At 42.2% G+C, this 24,337-nt stretch overlaps 1 protein-coding gene across 1 annotated transcript; it reads right to left on the reverse strand.

Moving 5' to 3' along the window:
* Positions 1-1,215: 1,215 nt before the first annotated feature.
* On the reverse strand, positions 1,216-22,361 carry htra1b (HtrA serine peptidase 1b). Its single transcript, XM_010864995.5, has 9 exons — positions 21,734-22,361; positions 15,223-15,322; positions 13,990-14,194; positions 3,127-3,321; positions 2,891-2,923; positions 2,511-2,625; positions 2,259-2,316; positions 2,058-2,153; positions 1,216-1,514 (listed from the first exon to the last, which is right to left on the reverse strand). Exons 1-9 carry the CDS (start codon positions 22,203-22,205, stop codon positions 1,346-1,348), a joined length of 1,443 nt encoding a protein of 480 aa, XP_010863297.2. The 5' UTR covers positions 22,206-22,361; the 3' UTR covers positions 1,216-1,345.
* Positions 22,362-24,337: the final 1,976 nt, after the last annotated feature.

Below are 24,337 nucleotides of genomic sequence, written 5' to 3' on the forward strand. Positions count from 1 at the left end.
CAGTTAGAAATGTGCTTAACCTGGCAACACTGATCCTGGAAACTGGTAGGATGACCAGTGTTCCAAGCATAGTGTATTGGCCATCGACACCCCACCTTATCTACTAAACACCAAATTAAAGATAACGGACAGAAATGCATGTCACCAAACGATGCTGCAGCAAAGACATTTATCAAAGTAATGCTACATAGGTAAGTTTCCATCACTGGTCCTTTGTTTAGATTGCGTCCCAAACATGGTGTGCATGTGGAGAGGGGCTAGCTAACTTAATGCTGTTATGTTTGGACTTGGGTGGGCAGTTTGGTGGGGACGTGGTACATACCTCCAGCGGTTTAGGTAGCTATGCTTACACCCTCGAAGCATGACACTTTGTAGATTGGACACTTATACATCGGTCATATTTTTTAAATTTTAAGCAGTTGGCAGATACAGATTGCTGGCCGTTATAGCGATGCATCCGTACGATAAACTGTTTTTGCTTATCTTCGACATCGCAAATGCAGGTTTCGGCCATTTTAATGTAGTCATTAAGGCGTAACTTTCTACTTCATCCTTAACTGGGTGGGACTCCTTTCTGATGACCCAGTCTTGTAAAACAGGGTCATGTAAAATTGGGTCATCAGAAAAGATGAAGTTGGAGGTCTTACTCGAATTCTCCCTATTAGCTGCAAACGGGGGGTTCTGGCCATTCAGGATTCATCACAACTTATACATAAGATATGAGCCAAACCAAAACCAGGCACTGGCGGTGTTCATATTCCCTTTCTGTGTGTACAGCTGCCAAGTTAGATTTGTTCCCCGGGTATTAAATGACTTCATCAGATGTGAATAGTTCAACTCAGAGTTATAGCAGTCAGCTCAGTAAAACCACTTTTCAAAAATCCTTTTATTCCCTATGTAAATTTGTCATTAGGACATTTAAAGAGAAATACAATTAAAAAAATAACATATCAACAACAAAACAGAATGTGAATGAGACCATTCCTCTATAGGACTGAGGAGGGTTCTCTGGGATGTTAATTGTGTATAAATACAAACAGGGTGGCAATGAACAGTTGACTCAGAGCAAAAGTGTCTTTTTGATATGTGAGAAGGAAAGAAATAGAGTACAAAAGAGTAACAGAGGTGCTAGATATGGCTGTATTGCTCAGGACGCGTTTGAGTTCCCAGAGGGTAGTGTGGGTCTCACAGGGCCCAGTAGTTTGAGGTGGGGGTGGGGGGGGGGTGGGGGGGTGGGTGGGGCACTAGTAGTAACATATTCTAATGTGGGGTGTGGCTCCAGACACACACCGGTTTAAAGTCTGTGGTTTTAAACACTGAGTACCAGCTCGTGGTTACTGAGGGGTCAAGGGTCAATTTCATCTGGGACAATGGTGAGCATGATGTCCTCGTTTCCCCGCCTGACCACCATCCGCAGTGTGTCGTCACGCTTGATGGCGGCGCTGACGTCACTGGCCGAGTTGATTCGCTGGCTGTTGATGGTGATAATGACGTCACTCTCCTTCAAACCACCTCTGTGGAGAGGAGACAGGAGCGTATATTTGGTGCATGTATCAACGAAGATCAACCATTAGTCCTTAATGTACAGTACATATAAATATTAATTCTACGTCCATTTACATTATTTTCTGATACTCTGTGTGGGGAAACAAAAATGTAAGGTCACCATATCAAGTCTGTGGAAACTGTACAAGCATTATATTGTCTTGTTACTACATGAACCCACCAGACAAAAAGAGAGCTAATTATTTCCTTGAGTGGGGAGCTGCTGCCTCAGCACAAATTATTTTGTGGGGAAAAAAAAAAAGAAAATATACAGGCAGCACATTTTCTAGGAATGAGTAATCTAGCTAGACTGCCATATCAAGCCTCAAGCTGTTTATGTGGTCGTGAAAAGCTGCTAATTCACTGCAATGACGAGGCCAGTTAATTTTAAGAGCGGGGGGGGGGCATGTACTCCTAGTCTTTTTGAGTGGACTACCAAAAGAGTCTGACAATGCTGCTGTCGCAATCCAAGGGGCGGGACCAGTCAGTGCCCACTTGGAGATCTGTCTTACATCTCAGCCGGTGTTTTTGGGATGACCTCGAGGACATACACCCCTGAGGTGACATCGGGAAAGTCCGATGTTCTCTCCTTCAGCCCGTCCGCGAGCCTGCGAAAGAGGAGCCAATGAAAATCAAGAGATAAGCGTTTAATGTGCCACAGGCATTTGGAAGAATTGAATCACAAAAATGGTCCTGGCCGGCCAAAAACCTACGCAGAAGTGAGAGTCATCATCCGCGCACCGATTAATTTCTTCTTTGGTGATAATTTACCTTAAGAGAAGTGGGTGGATATTAGCATTAGCACTCCACATCTTTATGTCTGTGACAATAATAGTATAGACTGACAAAGATGATAATTTTTTTGGGTTACCAAACCTGATTTGTATTATTTAGCTTGTTGGCTTCTACAACTGAAAAGACAAAACGCAGACCGTGTGATAGTTCAGCCTACAGGCAATCTGTACCTTTCGATTCTCTGACGTGGGACTCTGCCAGAAACTGACGGATCTTGTCTGAGGGGATGGCGAAGGAGATTCCTGCTGTCACCTTCAGTGTGTTGATCCCAATCACCTCTCCGTCCTGAGAGACAGAATCAGTACACGCACGCACGCGCGCGCGCGCGCACCCTCTTAAACACACCCTTCTGGCTACACAGGCATTTGTATATAAAAAGCTCATGTTAATAAAAACACTGGTATCATAAACTGCAGCTGTAACAAACCGCGTGCCAAGCTTTACATACAGTTTTGTCCATTGCTCTTAAGAGATGTGTTTATCATCAGATGTGTTATGAATGGGCAATTAAACACATTCTGAGAGGTGTGCAGTAATATTTGTGTCTTACCAGATTGACCAGGGGTCCGCCAGAGTTTCCATACTGAAAAGCAACGGCATTCAGGTTACTGGGATGATCACAAGGATAGATGCAAGGTTCCTTAATATGTGTACACATATGCAATAGGACAATTAGGGAGAGTTGCGTTTCCTAAATATATGTGCTGTTCTGATGCAGAGCTGTGTATTTGTCTGTGTGTGTGTGTGTGTGTGTGTGTGTGTGTGTGATGGTTGTGTATTACTCACATTGATGATCGCGTCGGTCTGGATGTACTCCATATCAGAGTTCCTCAAGCCCAGCTCCTTGCCCCCTCGCTGGGTGGTGGAGACGATGCCCGTGGTGACCGTGTTCTGCAGGGAAAAGGGACTGCCAATGGCCACCACAAACTCACCAGGCCTCAGGTCTGCTGAACGACCGAGCAGCAGCACAGGCATCTTCGTCTGAACACGGGGACACAGGACTCAGATCAGTTAATCAGTTCCTGGGATCATTACATGGATGAATACCACTGACATAAACATGATGTGCTGTGCATTGTGAACAGGAGCTGTTCACATGCAGCCGCAGGAGATTCTAAGTGCTGTAACAAGACCCCCACCCCCAGCATGGTGAGACCTTCCTGAATTGCCTTTGTTGCTTCCTGTTTATGTACAGCAAAAGTAGCCCGGATACCAGTCGAAAAGTGACATTTATATAGGGTATGTGTCTTGATGTGTGCATACACTCCATGCTTTATGAAAACACATCAAGGCAACCTATGCCACCTCATCAATGCCCAGTGACTGAATCGATTCCCAGTGACTGAATCAAGGCCCAGGTACTGATTCTTTGCCCAGTGACTGAATCGATTCCCAGTGACTGAATCAATGCCTTGTAATTGAATCAATGCCCAGGTACTGAATCTCTGCCCAGTGACTGAATCGATTCCCAGTGAAAGGGGGAATACAATGGTTGCAGTGCTGGTGTCACGTTGATATGACTGAGGGTGCATTTTGTATAAATGAGGGAGCATGTCTAATCACTGTGCAACATTACCCCCAACATTACACAAACAATTTATAAACTTGTAAAGCCGACCGAAACGTGTTGATCGTAATGTGTTGACTGACGATCAGACCTGGTCACATTCATATACGATCAGTTATGTATATGGGGAAACAAACCCCCCCCACCCCCCGTGGAACCTGGCCCGAATGGTTGTAATGTTGAGACAACTGTAGGCAGGTTATACCAGACCGTGACATTAATATGACAGGCCAGGATAAGGGGGCCGGGATGTGATGGGTCATGGGGATACAGTCACAGAATGTAAGGACAGGAACCATTCACCCCAGCCTCGGTGCTCCAGGCATCCAGACCTGACATCTAGCCCTGACACAGGAGGCCACTCCTTGGCCGTCAGCCCTAAGCGCTCAACCAGATGCTTGGAAGTGGGTTAAATCCCCTTCCAGGAAGAGCTTCAGGTGGATGAAATAGCAGAGGGAGGAAGGGCTTTTGGCACACGGTGTCTTGTCTGTCAGTGTGTCTGTCTGCCACTCCGCAGGCCTTCGGTATCGGTCACTGTCACACAGGGTTACATTCTAGGAAAATGATGTTCTTTCATTTATTTATTTTTATTTTTTAAATTTTCTGAGGGGGGGGGGGGGGTTATTCTTTTTATTGTCAAGGGCAAGTGGGAGACAGAGAGTGTGCAGAAATAGAAGTTGGCTGGAATCAAACCCAAGCTACAGTGGTGCATGTGCACCTGAGTTCAAGCTTAGACCGATACACCAGCCTATTTACACACTGGGCTACAGAGTTCAGGAAAAATTATTTATTTTCTTATACACTTGGTGAAATACTACTACAGTAGTACAAGTGGTGGGTAGTAAGATGCCACTTTCAATATCATCTTTTTAAATAGAAATTATTTGAGTACTAATTATAAGTACTTTTCTTGTTAATTTCTGTGGGCTGTACTTGTACTCGTACTTAATTTAATGGAAGTAACTATTTACCGCATTTTATTTGACCAAATGCATTCATTGTAGATAGCACAGTAATGTGTAAATGTACAGTATGCTTACGCAAATCTGTTTGGTGATTCCTACCGTGCCAGCACAATGAGCGCAGCCATTAACAGAGCATTTAACAGAGCTGCTAACATGTTTGACACAGCACTTTAAATGCAGCATCTGATGTAAGTTATGTACAGTTATGTAAGCTATGTAATTTTAAAGAAACGCCCCTTCCAGTGGGGCAGACAAACTCAGCTGAATAGAGAGAGAACTTTGCAGTGATTATAAAAGAGTAAAATAGATAGGGTTGCTTTCTAGTAGGCTACTATTGTCAACAAATTGGTTAACTGTTTCTGTGTCTCCACTGTTGCAAAAGACTGCATTTGACTAATTTGCCCACTAAGATAAATGTAATCCACAATTTAGCCGGTTACCTTGGTTCGTTGACTTGTATTTTCGTAGGCTAAACTAAACCAGTGGGTATGATAAACTAAATTAGCTGCTGTGTTAAGAATCAGTAAAGAAAGAACTGTTGTGCTGTAGCCCTTATTATATACTTTATTTTCTCTTCAGTAGTTTCTAGAGAGGGTTACTTGAGTAAATTAGGATCGAACAGTACCTTTACCTGAGTAGGCCTACAGATTTTTAGTACTCTACCTACCCCTTAGTACTAAAGTACTACTGTTCACTGTATCTTTGTTTCGATAGTTTTGCCAGTACTGTTAGTAGACACTACATTGTACACAGGCAGTCATTCCACAGCCCATAACAGTGTGCTATCATAAACTGGGCTGGAATCTGAATTGCATGTGGAATCACTTGATCTAGATTCTACCTAGATTCCATTTACTAAACATTTTCCTTGGAAAGGATTTCAAAGACAAAACAACAGTTGTTTCTACCTTACCAGCATGGGCATTCAGTTAAACACCCTTTCGTGACGGGTTTGATGCTCTAATCACAAAGCAAGTTACTGGCACCTGAATCGAAGTTAGAAGTATTTTTACCTCTGGAGGTGAACGGCTCATGAGCACAGCGTGATGAGGTATGGATTGTGGGCTTAGGTGACCCAGTTTTCTCTGGGTAGTAAGAGACTGACAGACTGGCCATGTTCTAAGTTCCATGAAGACATACTCTTCCCAATAATGACTTGTCTGCCCTCTTCAAGCCTGCTCTGCCACCCTCTCCCACCCCCTCTAGACACCTCTATCTTCCCCCTTCATCTTTTCCAGACAGCTGATCCCTTGCTGTAAACCGACACACACACACACACACACACACACACACACACTGAACCCTCTCAGCTCAGTCCCGACAGGCAACTCATACATAAGTCACCCAAGGCCATGCAGTCACACCCTCACACACACTAGCAGTAACTTGCAGACATGCAGTGTAACACCCTTCCTGTACTCTGGGTAATTAGCTTTGAAAACACACTGCTGTAAAATACAATTTGCTAGTTCAACAGAGGTCTTACATGCTTGGTTTGTTGTTGTTTCTCCAACTACTCCCTATTCCAGGCTGTATAGGGCTCTATTTAAACATGCACAGTAAATAGCAGATCTTATCGTGTCCAGGGTGCCATTTAGGACACAGCCCGTGACTCTGGCCTGACTCAATGTGCAGCTCACAGAGTGTCAGGAAAAATACACAAGCTACACTGGTGTCTCCTGCTGAGCAGTGAAACTATAGCTTTGCTCTGTCTGTCCTTGTGTGTAAATTGACATAACCAGAACCCCTGTCATATACCTGTGCATTCTGGCGTGTGATGTCTCCATTTCACTCCAGTCAATTGAGGTCTGAAGTCAAAACGAGCCCTCTGTCAGACATTTGCTGCAGAGCCGTCTGATTCTGAGTCAATGTGGGACGGGGACGTGTGTGTGCCAGCTGGCAGAGTACAAGACGTCAGGGGGTAAGGCGGACAATGGCAGCTAGGGCTGCAAGACTACAGATTGGCTGCAGGGTGTTAGACATTGGAGCTGTTTACAGGAGTCGAGAAACTAGTCAAATAGGCTGGCTGTTGTCGATTTAACAAACTGTGATTGCCAGAAAAATAAATGTGCTATACCCATTATGTGCAGTGAATCTACAGCACTATAGGACACATACATCCAGTTTTAAATTGTTTGCAGACATTTGAAATGATGCATTTCAGAAGCAGCTTGAGTTTTCATATGGGACGAACAACATTGTAAAGATATTAACAAGCTGGTGTACACGTGAGACAAGTCTGCGTTCAAGACCAATCACACATGGAAAAGCCCTTCTGTTCCTGCTCTGTTCTCATTACAAGGAGTTGCACACAATCAGATTCTAATAGTCAAACATTCTGGCTCTACTTCCATACAGGCCGGCAACAACTCTTTTATCTACTCAGGCCACAGAGTGTACAGTGTTCCCACAGCCCCCATGTCTCCTCATATAGCTGTTTGGTCCCAGAAAAACACCAATTCCACTTCCTAGTGTAAAAGCCCTTCCTGTCCCAGGGCCAAAAACTGCTCTTCACGTTGAGCAGCGAAACACTATTGCAATCAAGCATGCTGAGAGAAAAGCATTGTATGAAAATAAGGCTGAGGTCATGAAAATGAAAATAAGGCTGAACTCTAACCCTATTACTCCACAGTGTTATTACCAAAAGACTTAGAACTCCATAGTCAACTTGTTTTTTTCTTGACAATTGTTTTAAGTCCACAGGATCACGCAGGCTAACTTTGAGAAACAGCCATTGGACTTGACTGTGTTTTCTTTGGCTGACAGTATCTTTCTGGCAATGATGATAGCAAGGATGAGCATCTGAAGTGATTCACCATTTCCCCCTCTCTGTTGATGTGATTTTACTTTACTAACATTAAACAGATGACAGATGCAATACAAGGAAAGAATGAGATAGAAACAAACAGACACAGACTCATGCACTTAAATTCAAACCATTCTATTAAAGACTAATTAAACACAGATTTGGACTAAAATGTTAATGTTCGGTCCAGGCAGTAAGGGAAGCTTGTGACTGCCTGTTCCGAGATCAGGGTCAAATTCGGTAAATCATGCTCCCAACAGACTCTGGGATGAGGCTTTACAGAAATTACTTTGGGCCAGCCGGCCAGCCAGTCAGCCTGCCAGCCAGTCAGCCGATAATCTCTGGACTGCTGATTTGTCATAACTTGTAGTAAACTGTTCTAGATTCAGGGAAACAATTAAGAGAAGAACAGAAGCTTTCAATTTGCAGTGGTCTCTTAATTTTAACCCTTCTGTTCCTCACTCAAAATCTTCCTTTTCAAATTTTTTGGAAAAGAAAGAAAAAGGTTAAGTGGTCTCTTAATTTTTTCCCGGAGCTGTATATATATTTGTAATCAAGTTCTGTACTGGAGACCATATGCTTTTTCATTTGTAAGGTAATAATAACTTGGTGCCAGTACTAAAGCCTCCCCAATTTTCTTTTCAGTAGCAGAGGAAAGTCTGCATTCTTGTTAAAATGCAGTATTATCAACCAAAACAAAAAGTATCACAAAAAAAGTACAAGAGTTTTGGTGAGATGTTCCGCTGAGTTATTCAAGGCCCTTCAATCTCTGATCTTTTGGCGCTGACAGAGACTTGGATTATCCCAGAAAACACTAGTACTCCAACTGCTCCCTCTTCATCTTTTAAAATTGTGGGCCAAAATTCCATTTGAGATAAAAAGTATAAAGTATTAATAAATTATTGTTATTAGTATACATTTGCCAACAATTTGTGATGACCGCTTCCAGTATTTTAGCCCATCATTTATGAAAAAAGTGACAAAAACTCTGTCTAAAAACTGACACGAACATAGAGGATTGTCAGAGTACCATATTCCATGTCGTAATCTTTCAAAAAACATTATACTGTCACATTATTTTATCCATGTTAAACTCACCTAGTGTGAGTTAACCTAATGGCGCAGTGGCCTTTCATGAGAGCAACCAGAGTTCTGTTCCCTGCCAAAATGTTGTGCTACAATAATATTATATATTATAATAATATAATATATTATAATAATATAATATATAAAGAAACACTGAGGTTCCCGTTCCACTGTCGTATAAAAGCTGGAGAGACTGTTGTCATTGTTTGTCACTCAGAAGATTCCAACTGGGTCATTTGGTCAGGTTGGGGCGTTGGCAGTAAGTGGACTGTGGAGGTTCTGAGCTGGCATTAAGGGGACATGACAAAGCTGAAGAATCTGAAAATCCAACAGTGTTGCAGGGACTCTGTGGCATGGGATTTGGTGCCGTCACTGGACAGTGGAAAGGAAACTAAATTTAAATATATACAAATAGCCAATAACTTATTGGTGCCACTTTTCCCATCTCTTAAATACTTTCCCCTATGGTCTCTTGACTCTACCTATATAAGCCGACTCTCCTCCCTCTCAACATCCTATGACTCACTGTCCCCTTTCCTCCTGGCAGCCTAGCCCCTCCCATTCCAGTCCGTGGCTTAGTGACTCACTGCAGGCTCATACAACAGTGCTGAGTGAAAACATTTTTTGGGGAAAAAAAGTCTTAGTCACTATCTTTTGCTATTTATCCACTGCTAAAACCACTTTCTATCAGTTCAAATGTCAAACTTCTCCTTCTAACTGAATAAACTCTTTGCCACCTTCTACTTTCCTCAACTTTCTTTGCCATATTCCCTCTCTGCAGACAAGGAGTTGGATGTTATCCACACATAATTCAATCATTCAGCCCGCTGGTACCTCACATATACAACTTAGGAACACACTAACCTCTTTTCCTGCTTTCTCCAGCTTATATGCAATGAGTAATGTCCGGTTGCCTGACAACCTGCCCCTTGACCCCATTCCCTCCTTAGTTCCTCAGACCATCTTGCTACCTCCTCTCTAACTTCAACATGGCCAGAGTTGGTCGACCCTATAAACCAACACTTCACACCACTGGCATCCTTTCCAAAGCACTTTCCTGTTATTTTTCACATCAGTATTCCCAAACCAAAGCCAGTAAAGCTTCAAGTCATTCAACCGATGCCACTATCTCAGTCACAAAGCCTCTCTGTACTTTCTGCCTCTGTTCTCAACCTACCAGATCCATCCACTGCCTTTAGCACAGAACAAACAAACAGGAACCAATATCTGGCCCTTCTGAAAGACAAGGGATCCCAACCAACAATAATCCATAAAATACAATGATGTGTGCAAAACCTTGCACCGGTAATAAAATGTAATGCTGCACGATGGACTGAGTCCAGACTAATTCTGAGTCAGTGAGAAACTTAAGCCTAAATGTGTGAGACTAAAATGTAAATGTCTTTCATTGCCTTTCTGTACCACTAGCGTGGCAATCTCTTGTCTGATAGACTCCAGTCCAGTTTACTTTCCTCCAATTGAATTACACGCATGTTACTGATTTGCTCGTAACAGAGACCAGGCTTTGACCTAGTTTTGGTAAGTCTTACTTAGTACATGTCATCGAGAGAGATGGTAGCTAGGAATCTGCATGAAATGGACGAGACAGAACCTCTGAAAGGATGCAGGCAATAGACGCTCAAACTGAGTTATGACTTTGTTGATGCCAGCGTCTCCATTTAGAAAATCTTTCTGTCTTTATGGTCATGTTTTGTCACAAATCGAGAAAGTGGGTAAAACCACAAATATTAGGATCTTACCTATGGGTTGGGATGGGTTAAATCCTTCACTCTTTGGATTATTCATGGAACTTTGAAAGAAAATATGCTGGATGAACAGAGAGCTATATATCAGGGGTTTAACAACTGTTTAGTTTACCTAATGCTTGTTTACTTTATCCCGATGTTTAGTTTGCCATACGTTTGGGGGTGTTTTAGGAAATTACTTCTCTGTTGAGGATATTTTACGTTTCTCAAATAATAGATTCTTAAGACGGACTCCAAACTTGGCGTTCTCGAGATGTCTCATTGATGCCAATGAATGATTTATGTGAAAGTTCCTGTTACATAAAGCATTACAAACTCAAGTTAGAATTTAGCCTATTGGCATTAAAAGCAATACATGTTGAGGGTTAACGCAGAGACGTTTTTATGCTGTTGCTAACAAGTAATAACAAGCTCTGAACCAGACTCTTATCCAACATCAATGCAGACAACAACCATTACAAAAAACAAAGTTTCAGGTGAAGGCCATAAGAGATGAGGGGAATGGTTCTTTGGTAGAAGTGGTGATAGTCATACAGGTGTCCTAACATAGACAGATCTCCAGCCAGACAGTACAATACACTGTTAATTCCCTCTGGACCGGGGATGCACAGCACCTTATCCTCCTGGGCACAGGAAACATGGTCCCAGGACAGGTTTGGTTCTGCACAGAGCTGGGGAATGAAGTGTTCAGATGGGGTCCCCTTCAATGACTTTTCAAGGTAGATGCTTTATTAATGAACTTGTAAACACTCTAATGAATGCAGACATTTGCCTTTATTCAAGCTTTATTCAATTCTATAAAAGGAATAGAATGAATGGTCCTTTCTGCCCACAAACCTGAATCCAAATTGGATTACTACCAACTGTAGACCAATGGACTTCTGCTGAACAAACACAACGCACTGACACAAAGAATTAACGTTTTTTACCATTTTAAAACAACAATATTAGACTCCAGGACTCCTGCATAAGACTCTGTGTTAGAATACAAGGCAGATGTAGTACCCATACTACATGGCCAGTGTGGTTTTGTGTAGACTGCCTTTCAATGACAAAGCCCAGCAGATTACAACCCAAACCACAGCAAAATCCAGCCAACATGACAACAGAAAGCCACAGCCAGAAGAACAAAGGTTTCTCTTTTTGTATGGCTTATGAGCAATTATGACAACGCTGTAGTTTGACAAAACTGTTCACAGCGTTGGGAAGTGAGGAATCCATCGGAATTTAGTTAGGGAATATTACAGGTTGTTCAATGTTTGTCCCATCTTCAAGGACTAGTAACTGTAACAATGTTCTACAGTATCCATCTGTTCTTGATAGAGAAGAGCACAACAGCTATTCCATCCATGATGTAACTTTTTATTCTAGCTACAAGTTCCCGATATCAGCTCTAGTTCCATTCTCCCGCTTGCTTATCCAACATCAGTCTGGCTGTTATGACGTATTAAAATGAGTAAAATTCCTTAACCAAGACCCAGGGGCCAAAAATATACAGCTTGCAGATTGCATCTGGGAAAATATGTATGCATTTCTAGAAAACATTTTTCATCAGTGTCAGTCTGCAATGGAAGACCATGTTTTGCGTCACAGAGGATCTGTCATTTTCTAACAGTGATAGGCTTCCTTCGAAGTTAAAGGGGACATGAAAGCATACGGGATACATCTCAGGCCATTCATATCATTATAATACAGTCATTACAACGCCTAGTCCTTACTGTATCAGCGACCAGTTAACGGCTAGTTATTTGTGTCAGTGCGACAGAGAGGTCCAGCTCTCCATTTGCATGTGCCCAGCAGAACATCACCGGCAACACTGGAGACTAAATACTGTAGAAGACTGAACACAACGACCCAGATGCGCTCAACCAGTCAATCACCAAGCGGGGAGGCTCAAATAGTCAAGTCCTCGGTGCCAGCAGGAGACCATTTCTCCCTGCGGTCTATGGACGCCGCCACGGCCTGCTAAGACTGATCTTCTGACGTCATGGAAACAGAAGCAGTGAGTGCCGATACAGGAGTGCATCGGTGTAGCTCCTGCAGCACCTGTGGCTACCACTCTGGCCGACGGGGCACATGTGCAGATCTGCAACCGCCGTAACAGTGGCGCCATGGTAACGACGCCATGCCAACAACGCCATGACACATGTTCACATTTTCCCCCAGGCCAGGGACAGACAGTTTGACTATGCCTTGAAGGGGTCAGTCAGTACTTTCACTCCGGAGGTTTCTCTGTGTTTCTGATGGGGCATCTGATGGGGTTGTCAGTGTGATGAGTCTGTTACAGTCAGGTGATATTTGGGACATGCAGAACACGCACTAAAACGTTAAGAGGTTTCTTTTTAACTAAGATCAGTTGGCTGCTCACGACGCTATTAAATGGTCTCCAAGTCAGTGTAGGACAACGAAATGTCACAGAAATCATTCAATCAAATCATCACACTCAGAAGTGGATTTATGATGTTGTTGGCACTTGAACTTTCAAACCACATGTCGCAAAAGGTGAGAGAGTATTGAGGATCATTCAGGAGTCAGTCAGAGGTCTGAGAGAATTCCAAATCCTTTAAAAAAGCATTTTGAAATGTCAGGACTTGCAAAAACATTTGATATTTTATAGTGTTTTCTGTTTTTATGTAATTTGAGGTCACTTGCATGAATTGACATAATTGAAAAGTAAGAAAACAAGTACATACACACACACACCCACACACAGCATGCTGTACTCCACCATGATCTGAGTTAAGGCAGGACAATATTCACCTCTCCCTGCCAAACCCACCCCCACAGGAGAGTAGCCTGGGCATGGTTTACTGATTCATGACTTAGCCTGGGAGTGATTCACTTGGACTAAGCCTAAGAGTGATTCATTGGGAATAAGACTGGGACTGATTCACTCGGACTAAGCTTGGGACTGATTCACTACTTCATGACTAAGCCTGGGACTGATTCACACACACAAAACATCTAGCCACAATGTATACTCTTCTGGTAATAGTTTGGGAGAAACAGCCAAATAAAACACATTTTCAACCCTGGTTATGAGAACAAGCTGGACCAAAGTCAGTGAAATGTAAATCATACCATAAAATATTTTCCCACTGTTATCGGTTTTCACAATTCATCACACTGCTGAGGCGTCCTATTTTCTCAATTACGCCCTTCTAAAATGAGATCTGTCCTGCTCCAAGAATGTTATGAAAAACATGCCTGGCATAAATCAGTGAATGCAGTCATATGTTGGCAAATTGAAAACAATCTGAAAAAGATTGCTATGCTACTTCTCCATTCACAGCCTCTGTTACAATCTCTCCATCACATTCCTGTTCTCCACCATCACCGAGAGGGAGGGGGAGGAGGAAGGAGAAATCAAAAGTGAATGGAGGTAGAGGTAAAAGGAGGCTCTGACGCTTTCCAAATTGGCAGCAAAAGAGGGGCTTTGAGAAAAGCAGCAGGCCTTACAGGGGCGTCGATCTTGATCAGGGCGATGTCGGCCTTCTCGTCCACGTCTTTGATCTTGGCGTCAAAGGTGGCGCCACTCTTCAGCTCCACCTTCACTCTGTGCTTATTGGCCACCACATGGGCGTTGGTTACGATAAGGCCGTCCTCTGACACCACAAAGCCAGAACCACTGGCCACTGCCACCTCCCGCTTAGAGAACATCATCCTGGGGGGGAGAAACGGGTCAGAGGGTTAGATAGACAGAGGACGACAAGGAGAAACAGGAGTCAGAGGGTTAGACAGGAAGACGGAGGATGACAAGGAGAAACAGGAGTCAGAGGGTTAGACAGGAAGACGGAGGATGACAAGGAGAAACAGGAGTCAGAGGGTTAGATGGGGAGATGGAGGATGACAAGGAGAAACAGGAGTCAGAGGGTTAGACGGGGAGATGGAGGATGACAAGGAGAAACAGGAGTCAGAGGGTTAGATGGGGAGACGGAGGATGACAAGGAGAAACAGGAGTCAGAGGGTTAGATGGGGAGATGGAGGATGACAAGGAGAAACAGGAGTCAGAGGGTTAGACGGGGAGATGGAGGATGACAAGGAGAAACAGGAGTCAGAGGGTTAGATGGGGAGATGGAGGATGACAAGGAGAAACAGGAGTCAGAGGGTTAGATGGGGAGATGGAGGATGACAAGGAGAAACAGGAGTCAGAGGGTTAGATGGGGAGACGGAGGATGACAAGGAGAAACAGGAGTCAGAGGGTTAGATGGGGAGATGGATGATGACAAGGAGAAACAGGGTGAGACAAGGTGAGTGAGGGAAAAGTCCTTCATTGGTTTTCACCTAAAAGTGTTCCGCCCAAGACTCTGTGAGCAACTGTGATAGTGAGAACTCCTAAAACGCCACACGTTCTTGAGCAATAGATAATGTGGTACTGAAAAGAAATATGCCGTACACCCCACACCAGTCCTTAAAGATCACCCAAACGAGTAACCGGTGTGTTTATGTGCCGGCGGCAGGGAAGGATCATGCAGGATACTTTCTAAACAATTTACACATCATCCTGAGTCAGGCTGATAACTATGCACACAGCGGTGAAATGCCGGAGACCTGACGGGAAATCTACGCATGCATACGACTTTACTTCTCTAACGATCTGTCCACCACAGGGTGAAAAGCGTGTCTCTGTTTGTGTTAGCGAGTGCATGCTTGTGTGTAGATGCTATGCAGAGAGGAGAGTTTTTTTTTTACTTGCGGTACAGTTCGATGTGAACCACAGCTGGAGCAATCTTCTCCACTACATCAGCGATGAAGTTGTATCTGTGCCGCAGACTGTCTGGGTTCTCCTGGCCTGGAAAACAACCCAGAAACACTGTTAACGTACCATAGAATACATACAAGAAAACTAGGTCAGGGTTATATCCTGCCATAAGCCCTGAAATGGGAGCTCAGCTCAGACTTGGAAATATTTCTGGGGAGGAGAGAATTCTTTGGCCCCCTTGGACTAACAGAATTCTGATCTAATACCGGGAAATCGGATGCTCTGTTTTTTTTGTGTCTAGATCAGAGCAGCTGAAGATGTTCTGACCTCCTAATTGAGATTATACAATTCAGGAAGTGACTTGAAACTGAACTTTTATGACCATAACACTTTATTTTACCTTGCGCAACCTCTAGTTACGGAACAGCTGCAGTTTGTGCAAAACATCTGCAATTAGGCCTTTTCCTTTGGTTAGTCATCTCTTTCCTTTGTGTCTGTCAGTCCAGTCAAAGAATATCTTTAGGCCTATACTCCATGTCCTGCCTCTAATAAATAGCACATTTCCACCTGAGCTCACCATCTGATGAAAGAGTTATTTTATAACACCTATTTAATGTGGTTTGGTCTCATACAACCCGGACTAAAACCTATAATGTGTTGTTCATTTTCCCCCTTTTATCCAACTGCTAAAAAAATACAATGCACTGCAGATGGTCTGAACTTCGCTGGGACTGAGCCCTTTCAATCACCTCAACCACAACAACAGGGACATTCACACTCTGATCTATAGATGGAAAACATCTAGGGTTGTGATTTCACCATATTTTACTTAAAGATCCGCTTGTTTGATGACAAATTGTCATTGATCGGCATATTAGTCTCTGGCAACATCGAGTCCATCTAACAGGATCTGACAGCTCCATACTGTATTTTCACGTCACTAATATTATCCCAGTCTAGGGAGTTTGAGAGACCTCAAACAACCCAGAGCAGCTGTGGATTGTGGAATGCAGTGGTTTGAGCACAGCAGGCTATGTGTCCCCTGAGGCTCCACCACTGTGACTAGTCATCTTTTATGAAATAATTATTCCATCTGTAGCTGACAACAGTAACAGAGACGGAGATAGAAGAGCGTCCGATCTACCAAACCTGGAGGAAAAAACATGCATATTGGCACACTAAGGAAAACAACCTTTAATCCAATCATATGAAAATACCTCAGTGTGTATAAAACATCTATCGATACTTGGAATATTTGAGTGCTATCTCAATTTTTGTTAATCACTAAGAGCCACACCCTTTCTTTGGTTCATCAAAAGACTACCACCTGATTAGACACAGGCAGTTTGGAAAAATATTCAATGACAACAGAATTAACAAGCCTCCAACTAATGACGTACATCATTTGGTTGAATTGAGTTGAATGAATACATTATTTGGATGCTAATCCAAGAGGAATCTCACAACACATACAACACACAAACATACTACACACATACACACCATATTTTAATTAGATCAAGCAAACTCAGAAGCAGACAATAATAGCTCTACCATTACAAACATGAGTTTTTGTTCTTAGCAGACCTACTGAATATTGGGTATGGCCTGTTCTTGCCCACTGACGGTTTCCTGTTGTGTCCATATATGAAACAGATGACCGGCTTGGTTGCCCACCACAGAACTTTTATTTAAAAATCTCGGAGTTAGATAACAACAGAGTCAGGGGAGGCGGCAAGAGTCAATTGTTTTGACCTTATTGCAGATATGGTTAGCTGTGTGGAATACATCTACCCTGACCAGTTGTTTTTCATTTGTCTACTGCAAGTTATTCATTTGCTTTGCATGATTGAGCCTATTGAAATACTTGGGAATTTACTAGGCGACAAAATTCTCCTAAACAGCAAATTCTCCTGTGTTAAGTCAAGATTGACAGTGTAAGTTTTAACACTGGGCTGGTGTATATGTATATGGATCCACACTGTAAAGTGTTGAATTAACACTGTGCTTGCTAAAATTAACACTGGATGGGCAATAAACACTGAATATGTTACTTAACATACAATAAAACAATTTAGCATGCATAACCATCAGGTTTTTAAGTAGGGTTGCAAAATAGCATTAACTTCCCCCAAATTCCCTGGTATCCTGGTTGAACGAATCCAGGCTTTCCACTTTTTTCATTCCATTACCAGGAATGTTTGGACCCTGATTGCAGGAAAACCTGAGAAAGATGGCCGAGTTAACTGAATTTTGGAACCATAACTGCAAGTCACATTGTGCTGGCTTACAAAGTCATGTGGACTCCAGCCATGGCTAGGATTTCCAACATTATAACTTTTTTATTTATCCGCAACTTGAATTATTGTATTGGTTAGGAAAATTATGAGGAGACAATGTAACCTAGTTAAATCAGAGCACCTATTTCAGGCAAATATCTAACTGATTAGATTAGTTTAGCAAGTGGCATCATATTAATCAGTCAATGTAAATGCAAAAACATACATTAGAAACAATCTACCTGCAGTAGAGCATGTTGAGAATATGAAAATGATGGGCATGGTTTTCGTGAGTACATTAAACTTTACATTCTCTTTTCCGCGGAGTAAAACTGAAACAGTCAGCCTCACACTCAACACTGATTAATAACACCAACAAAGTGGTTATATAACTCCAATAAGGGTTTTATTAATTAATCACTCATAGATATAATGTGATATCAATGGTAAAAATGTTTTCACTGAGAAATCAACACTAGATAACTGTGTATGAAATATTCTATCTCCATAACTGTGACCAATTTGCTGACTTGAATGTGTAGAAACAGCGCCTGTCAATCAATCGATTAATCACCCACAAATTTTGACCAGCGTTTCCCTGTATGCCCATGGGCATTTCAGTCAAGCATCCAATGGCATTCCCATGGAGCTGTGGACATCAGCGGTTTATTAGTTTTTCCATGATGCAGAAACTTCCCCTCTCCTTCTGAATGAACTGGGTGGCATTAGATGGCAGAATCCCATTTAGTCTAGACCCCCTTTCCAACACACACACAAACACACAAAGACAGACAAACAAACACCAACACACTGACTTACACAAGCTTAACCATCCAATATTATGTTGGACCAGACTTTGTGTGTGTGTGTCTGTGGGTTTCCATAACTTACCACTAAACTAATGTTTACCATGCTGGGAGCTCTTTCAACCTTCGTAGAAGAAGACAAATCCTTTCACTTTTAAATGGTTAGGAAAACAGGCTGATTCTGAGCAACATTTTAATTTATGTAAAATGTAAGACAAGTTAAAAAAAAGTATAGATTGGTCTGAAGCCTAAAATAAGGAATAAGCATCAGAACGTAAATTCAACCAAGGGTTTTCAGCACATAGAATTTACCTATTATAGTAGCTATGTTATGTCTTTTGCTCTTCAATGTGTAGGCAGGCTGAATTAAACCTTCTCAAACCATGAAATGTGTTGTCAGCATAAGGATAATAGACTTTGTCATTCAATAAAATAATTATCTGCAATGGGTTGGTCAAAACCATCAGCTATAACCTCACCACAGCAGTGGTAAAAACACTGATTTTCTTGAGTTCTGAACTTTGACTCAGCCATTCCATAACCCTTGTTTTTTTTCTTGAGAGATTCTTGTGTAGCTTTGTTTGTATGTCTTGGAACTTTATCCTGTTGCAAATGTTGTGGTTCAGCTTCAGCTTTTGGATCGATGGCTATATATTTATCTCAGGAATTCTCAGGTATAATATGGGATTCATGTTTTGCTCAATGATAGCATGTTGGCTAGGCCGTAAAGTAGCAAAGCAGCCGCAAACCATAATGCTACCGCCTCCTTAGATTATTGTTGGTATGAGGTTCTTCTGTTCAACAGTAGTGTTTACTATCTGTCAAATATGGTGTCTGCCATTGCAGCCAAACAACTCCATCTTTGACTCATCTGTCCTGAGCACATCTTCCAGTAGTTTTGGATGTCTGGCAAATGTCAGTGGTGTCTTGGTATTTTTTGTTAAAGCAGAGGCTTCTTTCTTAGAGACCCATGAGCAACAATAATGTTTCTTCTAAGGGCCTCAGGTGGGTCTTTTTACAATATATCTTTGCCAAACTCTAGAACATTTCAATCTGAGTAATTTAGCAGGCGCTCTTATCCAGAGCGAATTATGTAAGTTCATACATAAGTAATCAGATAGATCTTTTGATCTTATCATAATGTGTCACCAGACACCCATACAGTTAAGACCACACCAGACCAGGTTTCTAGTCTTTATGGACCCTTCTAAGTTACTGTAGTGTTTTGGAGCACCTCATTTCAGTATTCTTTTGTGATGTAAAGGAGGGGGTGTACTATTTTCATTTGCAAGAGGATATGTTTTTATGTTTTAATTGCATAAATGGTTTCAAAATATGATTCTGTGCATGTCTATTAATCAACACAAACATTTATAATTTTAAGGGATCTAAAATCATTCAGTCACTTTGAACCTGACTCCCATCCAAACCCCACTGAAAACCTGTATGGTGAGCTTTAGAGCCCACAAGCGAAGACAAAAGAACATGAAAAATCTGGAGAGGTTTTGCATGGATGAATGGTCTCGTTTCCCTTGCTATGGTTCTTCCAACTCATCAAACACTATAGGAGAAGACTTGATTATATTGGCAAGGGGAGGGTGCAGGAAATACTGAATGCAATGGTGCCAATAATAATATGATTTGCATGTTTTAGGGAGGAAATATATGGCTCAATTAGAGGTAACTTTATCTCATATTTTTTTTGTAAGATCAATTGAAAACCCACAATAAAATAACATATAGCCTTTTCTGTTAATGCTTGCCGAGGCTTTTAGCAGTTCTTGAGGGCACTTTATTTTGGGGTTGACATCCATACAAACATCATATTTATATAAGTCAATATAATATAAAATATAATGATAGAAATATACTATAATGAGGACATTTATGATATTTTCCCCATGGTATCTGCCCCCATAAGTTTCAATGACAATTCCATTTTTTGGGTCGAGTTACATTAACCTCTTTACCCAATTTATGACTGCAGGCTGTAGACATTTCAAAGAAGTTATACAATCCACTGACTCCATGAGGACCAGATGCAGTGACATCATAGGTGGAAGCAACTCATGCAATGGGTTTGTGACTGGGAGACCTTTCAAGTCTTTGGCAAGGCTAAAACTCCTGAAAATCTCTATGCTTTGAGGGATCCTGTCCTCAATTATTGAGTGAACGTTATTTTGGGCATAGTGAGGTAAAAAGCACATCATACAAATCCTCTGACCTGAAAGTTGGAAAACAGTGTCCCAAAATCAACATTTTGTTCAGGGAGGGTGGAGGAGAGACAAAGGAGCAGGAGTTGGACACTCCAAAATGTTTAAAAAGGGGCAAAATTAAGCAAACTACACTCTGAAAAGAAACATAATTTGGAGTCTCCTTTTATTTGAAACCGTCAGGGAGCTACTATAATTTCTTCAAGGAGAAATGTTAGTGGGTAAAGAACTATTTATATTTGTCACTCAAAGAACCACAAGACCAACCTACCCAGTCATAAATTCTACCTTAAAAGATACTTCAAAGAAGTTAAAAGGAGTTCCCCTACAGTTTCAATGTGAAGAATCCCTAAAGGACCCTCTGTGAACCTTTTCTATTTAGAGCATGAGTTGAGTTTTCACCTTCCTGTGTTCAGTAGTCTGTCCACTAATCTGATATGGTTCAAGATATGAATAAGAGAGGATCTACTGTATAGCACTGGCTGACTACAAAATTCTTCAGGAGTGAATAGTGTGATCACAGCTGTGTGTGTGTCAGTGTTTTTTTATATACTTTCATCACATGCAACATGAGGCCAAGCATCACAACTACATCCCAGACTGAGAAAGCTGTGTTTATTTAGCACTGCATACATCAAGCGCCCCAGAAAGCCTGGTCTGATTTCATCAAGTTTTGACTTAGTGTTGAAATAATAAAATGTGACTTTGGGTTGGAAAGACCCAGACTCAAGGTGTATTAAACTGAAGTACTGACGGGCTTGGAGCTTTGTGCCAACTCAGATCAAACCATCTGCATGTGGAGTCAAAATAAGTGGAAAAGGAAGGAAACCTGCAGCCATGAAATTAAAACATTGGAATGTCAATTAATCTGCAAATAACAATGTTTTGGTAAAATCATTGCTTTATATATAAAAAATTGGGTTATATGATTTTAGTAGTAGTATATTTCATAATTAATTTCCCTGAGCCTAATTTGAGCATTGACATACTCAGTCAGACCGTGAGATCCTTTAAACTTGGAAAACTTTAGGCTATTTTGGAAGCAGTACAATTTCAACTTAAAAAAACCAAAACATTACAGCATTTCAAATCAGACCAAATCACTGAATGACAGATATTTCTTTCAGTTTGGTCTACACATTTTACTCATTATGTTTTTTTATGCGAACATTGAGTTTCAAACAATCATATAGTAGCACATACCTTGGCCACAGGTTCCTCTCTGTATTAAGATGATTGGTGGCTGTTGCAGCTTCAAATCGCGGTTACTCACTCTCTTCAGCTCGCAGATGTTACGGTAGGAAACCCCGTCACTACCACACACCGGGTCCGAACCTTTGCAGACGCACACACCGGTTTTCCCCCGTCGCCTAACTGTGGCGGACACCCCAATCCCGTCCACTATCGAGCATTCCATGCCCTCTCCACACTCCGGGTCCCCTAGTCTACCCGTGCCGCCGCAGGCTTCTCCCTCTCCCGACGCACAGACAGGACAGCAGTCGCATTGGTCAAGGATGTCCCCGGCCATGCAATCCGCAGGGATCGGGGAACATAGAGACTTGTCACATTTTTCTGGACAGCCGATGACATATCGCTTGGCCCTTGCTTCGCAAACAAATGGAACAAGGAGAACAGTTGCGCAAACGACTGACCAAAACATTGTGAAATAAGCCATTTAAATGATCCCCCAAAAGCACGTTGTTTAAGCTACAATCTTTAAGACCTTTGTAAAATAATATAGGCTATATATATCGTATCAGTATGAATAAATGTTTCATAAATGCTTTGTTGTTCTACCACTGTCTACCACAACACAGAAGGCGCTGTAACCGTCTGTTATGTACCAGAGTTTATAAAGGCAGCCGACACGTTGTAGCAACATAAACAAGACATTCGATTGGTGTGCAGTACTGACGTCCGATGCGGGTACGGCCCACTCCTCCACCCAGCCCTTTACTGAAGCGGTATAAGAGCATTTCAAACGGATCATAATGTTCTTAGAATAATACTTCATTCTGGTCAGTGAAGAAAATAATGTAAATTCACTGTTGCTCTTTTCGGAGAGGTCCTGTTGGTACAGCGTGGCGGCGTAGTGGGTTTGAGTGAGCGACTGACGTTCGTCGTCGGAACACAGGCGGAGGAACCACCAAAACAGGCGTAGGGGAGGGTCAGAAAGTACCCACGCACTGCTCAGGTTGAGCCCTACCTGTGCACGTCCCTGATGCATTAAATAAAACCCATTTTGGAACAACAGCTGGATCATTTGTAAAATCACAAACAAATGTTACCTTCATTACCGACTTTGTTTACAACTAGTTCATATATTGAGCTCCACTTGGCTTTCATTGGGCTGAGCCCAAGATTGCTTGTTTGAATATTAGTAGCACATGCCTACTTTTCAAATTCCACCATGAATGATTCGGTCCTATACATTCTATTACTGCACAGTTAGTTCAGTTCTCATACTGGTTCAGGGGTGCAGACCATCACTTTAGGGTTGATGGTCTGGGTACGGGCCAAGGGATACGCCCCTCTTATCTATCCTCTCAGGGGGGAGAGGGTCAGGATTAAGGCAGAGGTTTTAAGAGCACCATAGTCTACGTCAGTATTTTGGAATGCTCATTCATTCAATGGCATCCTACTGGAACCCAAAAGCAAATATAACCACTTCCATGTGCTGTTTAGAATGGATTGATTGATTAACCTAAAATCATATTGAATTTTAAATGACAGATGCACACAAAGGTCTTTGAAGAGTTTCTTGCCCACAATGCATCATTTCCGTGGGTGCTTCGAGACCAATTCTGTGTTTGTATCTGTTACCACCCTCATTGCCATAGAGACCCATAGAGTTTGAGTAGACCTGAGGGAAGCCTTTAGTATGACCTAAGGACTGAATACAAGGCAACAGAAACACCAAGAGCGCTCTCTCTCTCTCTCTCTCTGTTTGTCTAAGAGTTGACAGCTACAGTGAATGTAGCAGCATATCACAGATGGCTGTGTTGGAGGACCACTGGGAATGAAAACATTGGGAATGTTTGGGAGTTGCGTTGATCACTTGTAGGAAGCATTCACTGCAAATCCGGTCTGAACGGTTGTGACAGGGAATAGATGTATGATCAAACACCTGTCAGAGCTGACTGAATGGGACCGTCCTATAGGGCTTGGCTTTAGAGGACTCACAGTGTTGCTGGTCTCAGAACAGTTTTTCCCTCAGGCATGATTAGGGATCATGGGAACCTCGGCATCTCATCAGAATCCATAACGAGAGTGATGCTGGACGAGACACAGAGCTCGGAGGGTTTACGGGAAGCACCCTCCCCTCTGCCCTCTCCATCCTTTCCCCAAAATCAACTGAACCCGACTTTCCCAGCACATATGAGTCACACCCCCTCACCCTTCATTAACAGAAAGACACTCCAAATTATGCATAAAACGATTGACCTCCTGAATGCCAAAGCTCTGTTCCATCTGTAGCTAAGTGTTATCATCACAACTATCAGCAGAAACATGATTTTAACTTATGTAATATCGCTCATTGAGGTATAAAAATGTTTGACGTGTCTTAGATCATGTTCAAAGTCTGGGTCAATGGCCGAATTGCAATCCTCTGTAATGTTATTATTGGACAGCCAAGACGTCACAGTAAGAAACACCAACGTTTTGAGGTTGCTTGAGGACAACCCATCTTTCTGTCAGAACACATTGTCTTCCATCCTGAACCGTACTGGTGGGGAAGAGATCTATCTGAGCTTTGCTCTGCCGTTTATCTGATTAGGTGCTGATGTGTTGTTGGCCCATTACATT

Source organism: Esox lucius, chromosome 5, assembly GCF_011004845.1.
Source record: "Esox lucius isolate fEsoLuc1 chromosome 5, fEsoLuc1.pri, whole genome shotgun sequence".
NCBI classification, from domain to species: domain Eukaryota; kingdom Metazoa; phylum Chordata; class Actinopteri; order Esociformes; family Esocidae; genus Esox; species Esox lucius.

What these genes read in the sequence shown, in the direction of transcription:
- htra1b (XM_010864995.5), bottom strand. Translation starts at nt 22,205, where the DNA reads ATGGCTTATTTCACAATGTTTTGGTCAGTCGTTTGCGCAACTGTTCTC. An exon ending in GAGAGGAACCTGTGGCCAAG is followed by an intron (nt 15,323 to 21,733) that starts GTATGTGCTACT and finishes GTTGTTTTCCAG; the next exon opens with GCCAGGAGAACCCAGACAGT. An exon ending in ATGATGACTCTCACTTCTGC is followed by an intron (nt 2,154 to 2,258) that starts GTAGGTTTTTGG and finishes CCTCTTTCGCAG; the next exon opens with GCTCGCGGACGGGCTGAAGG.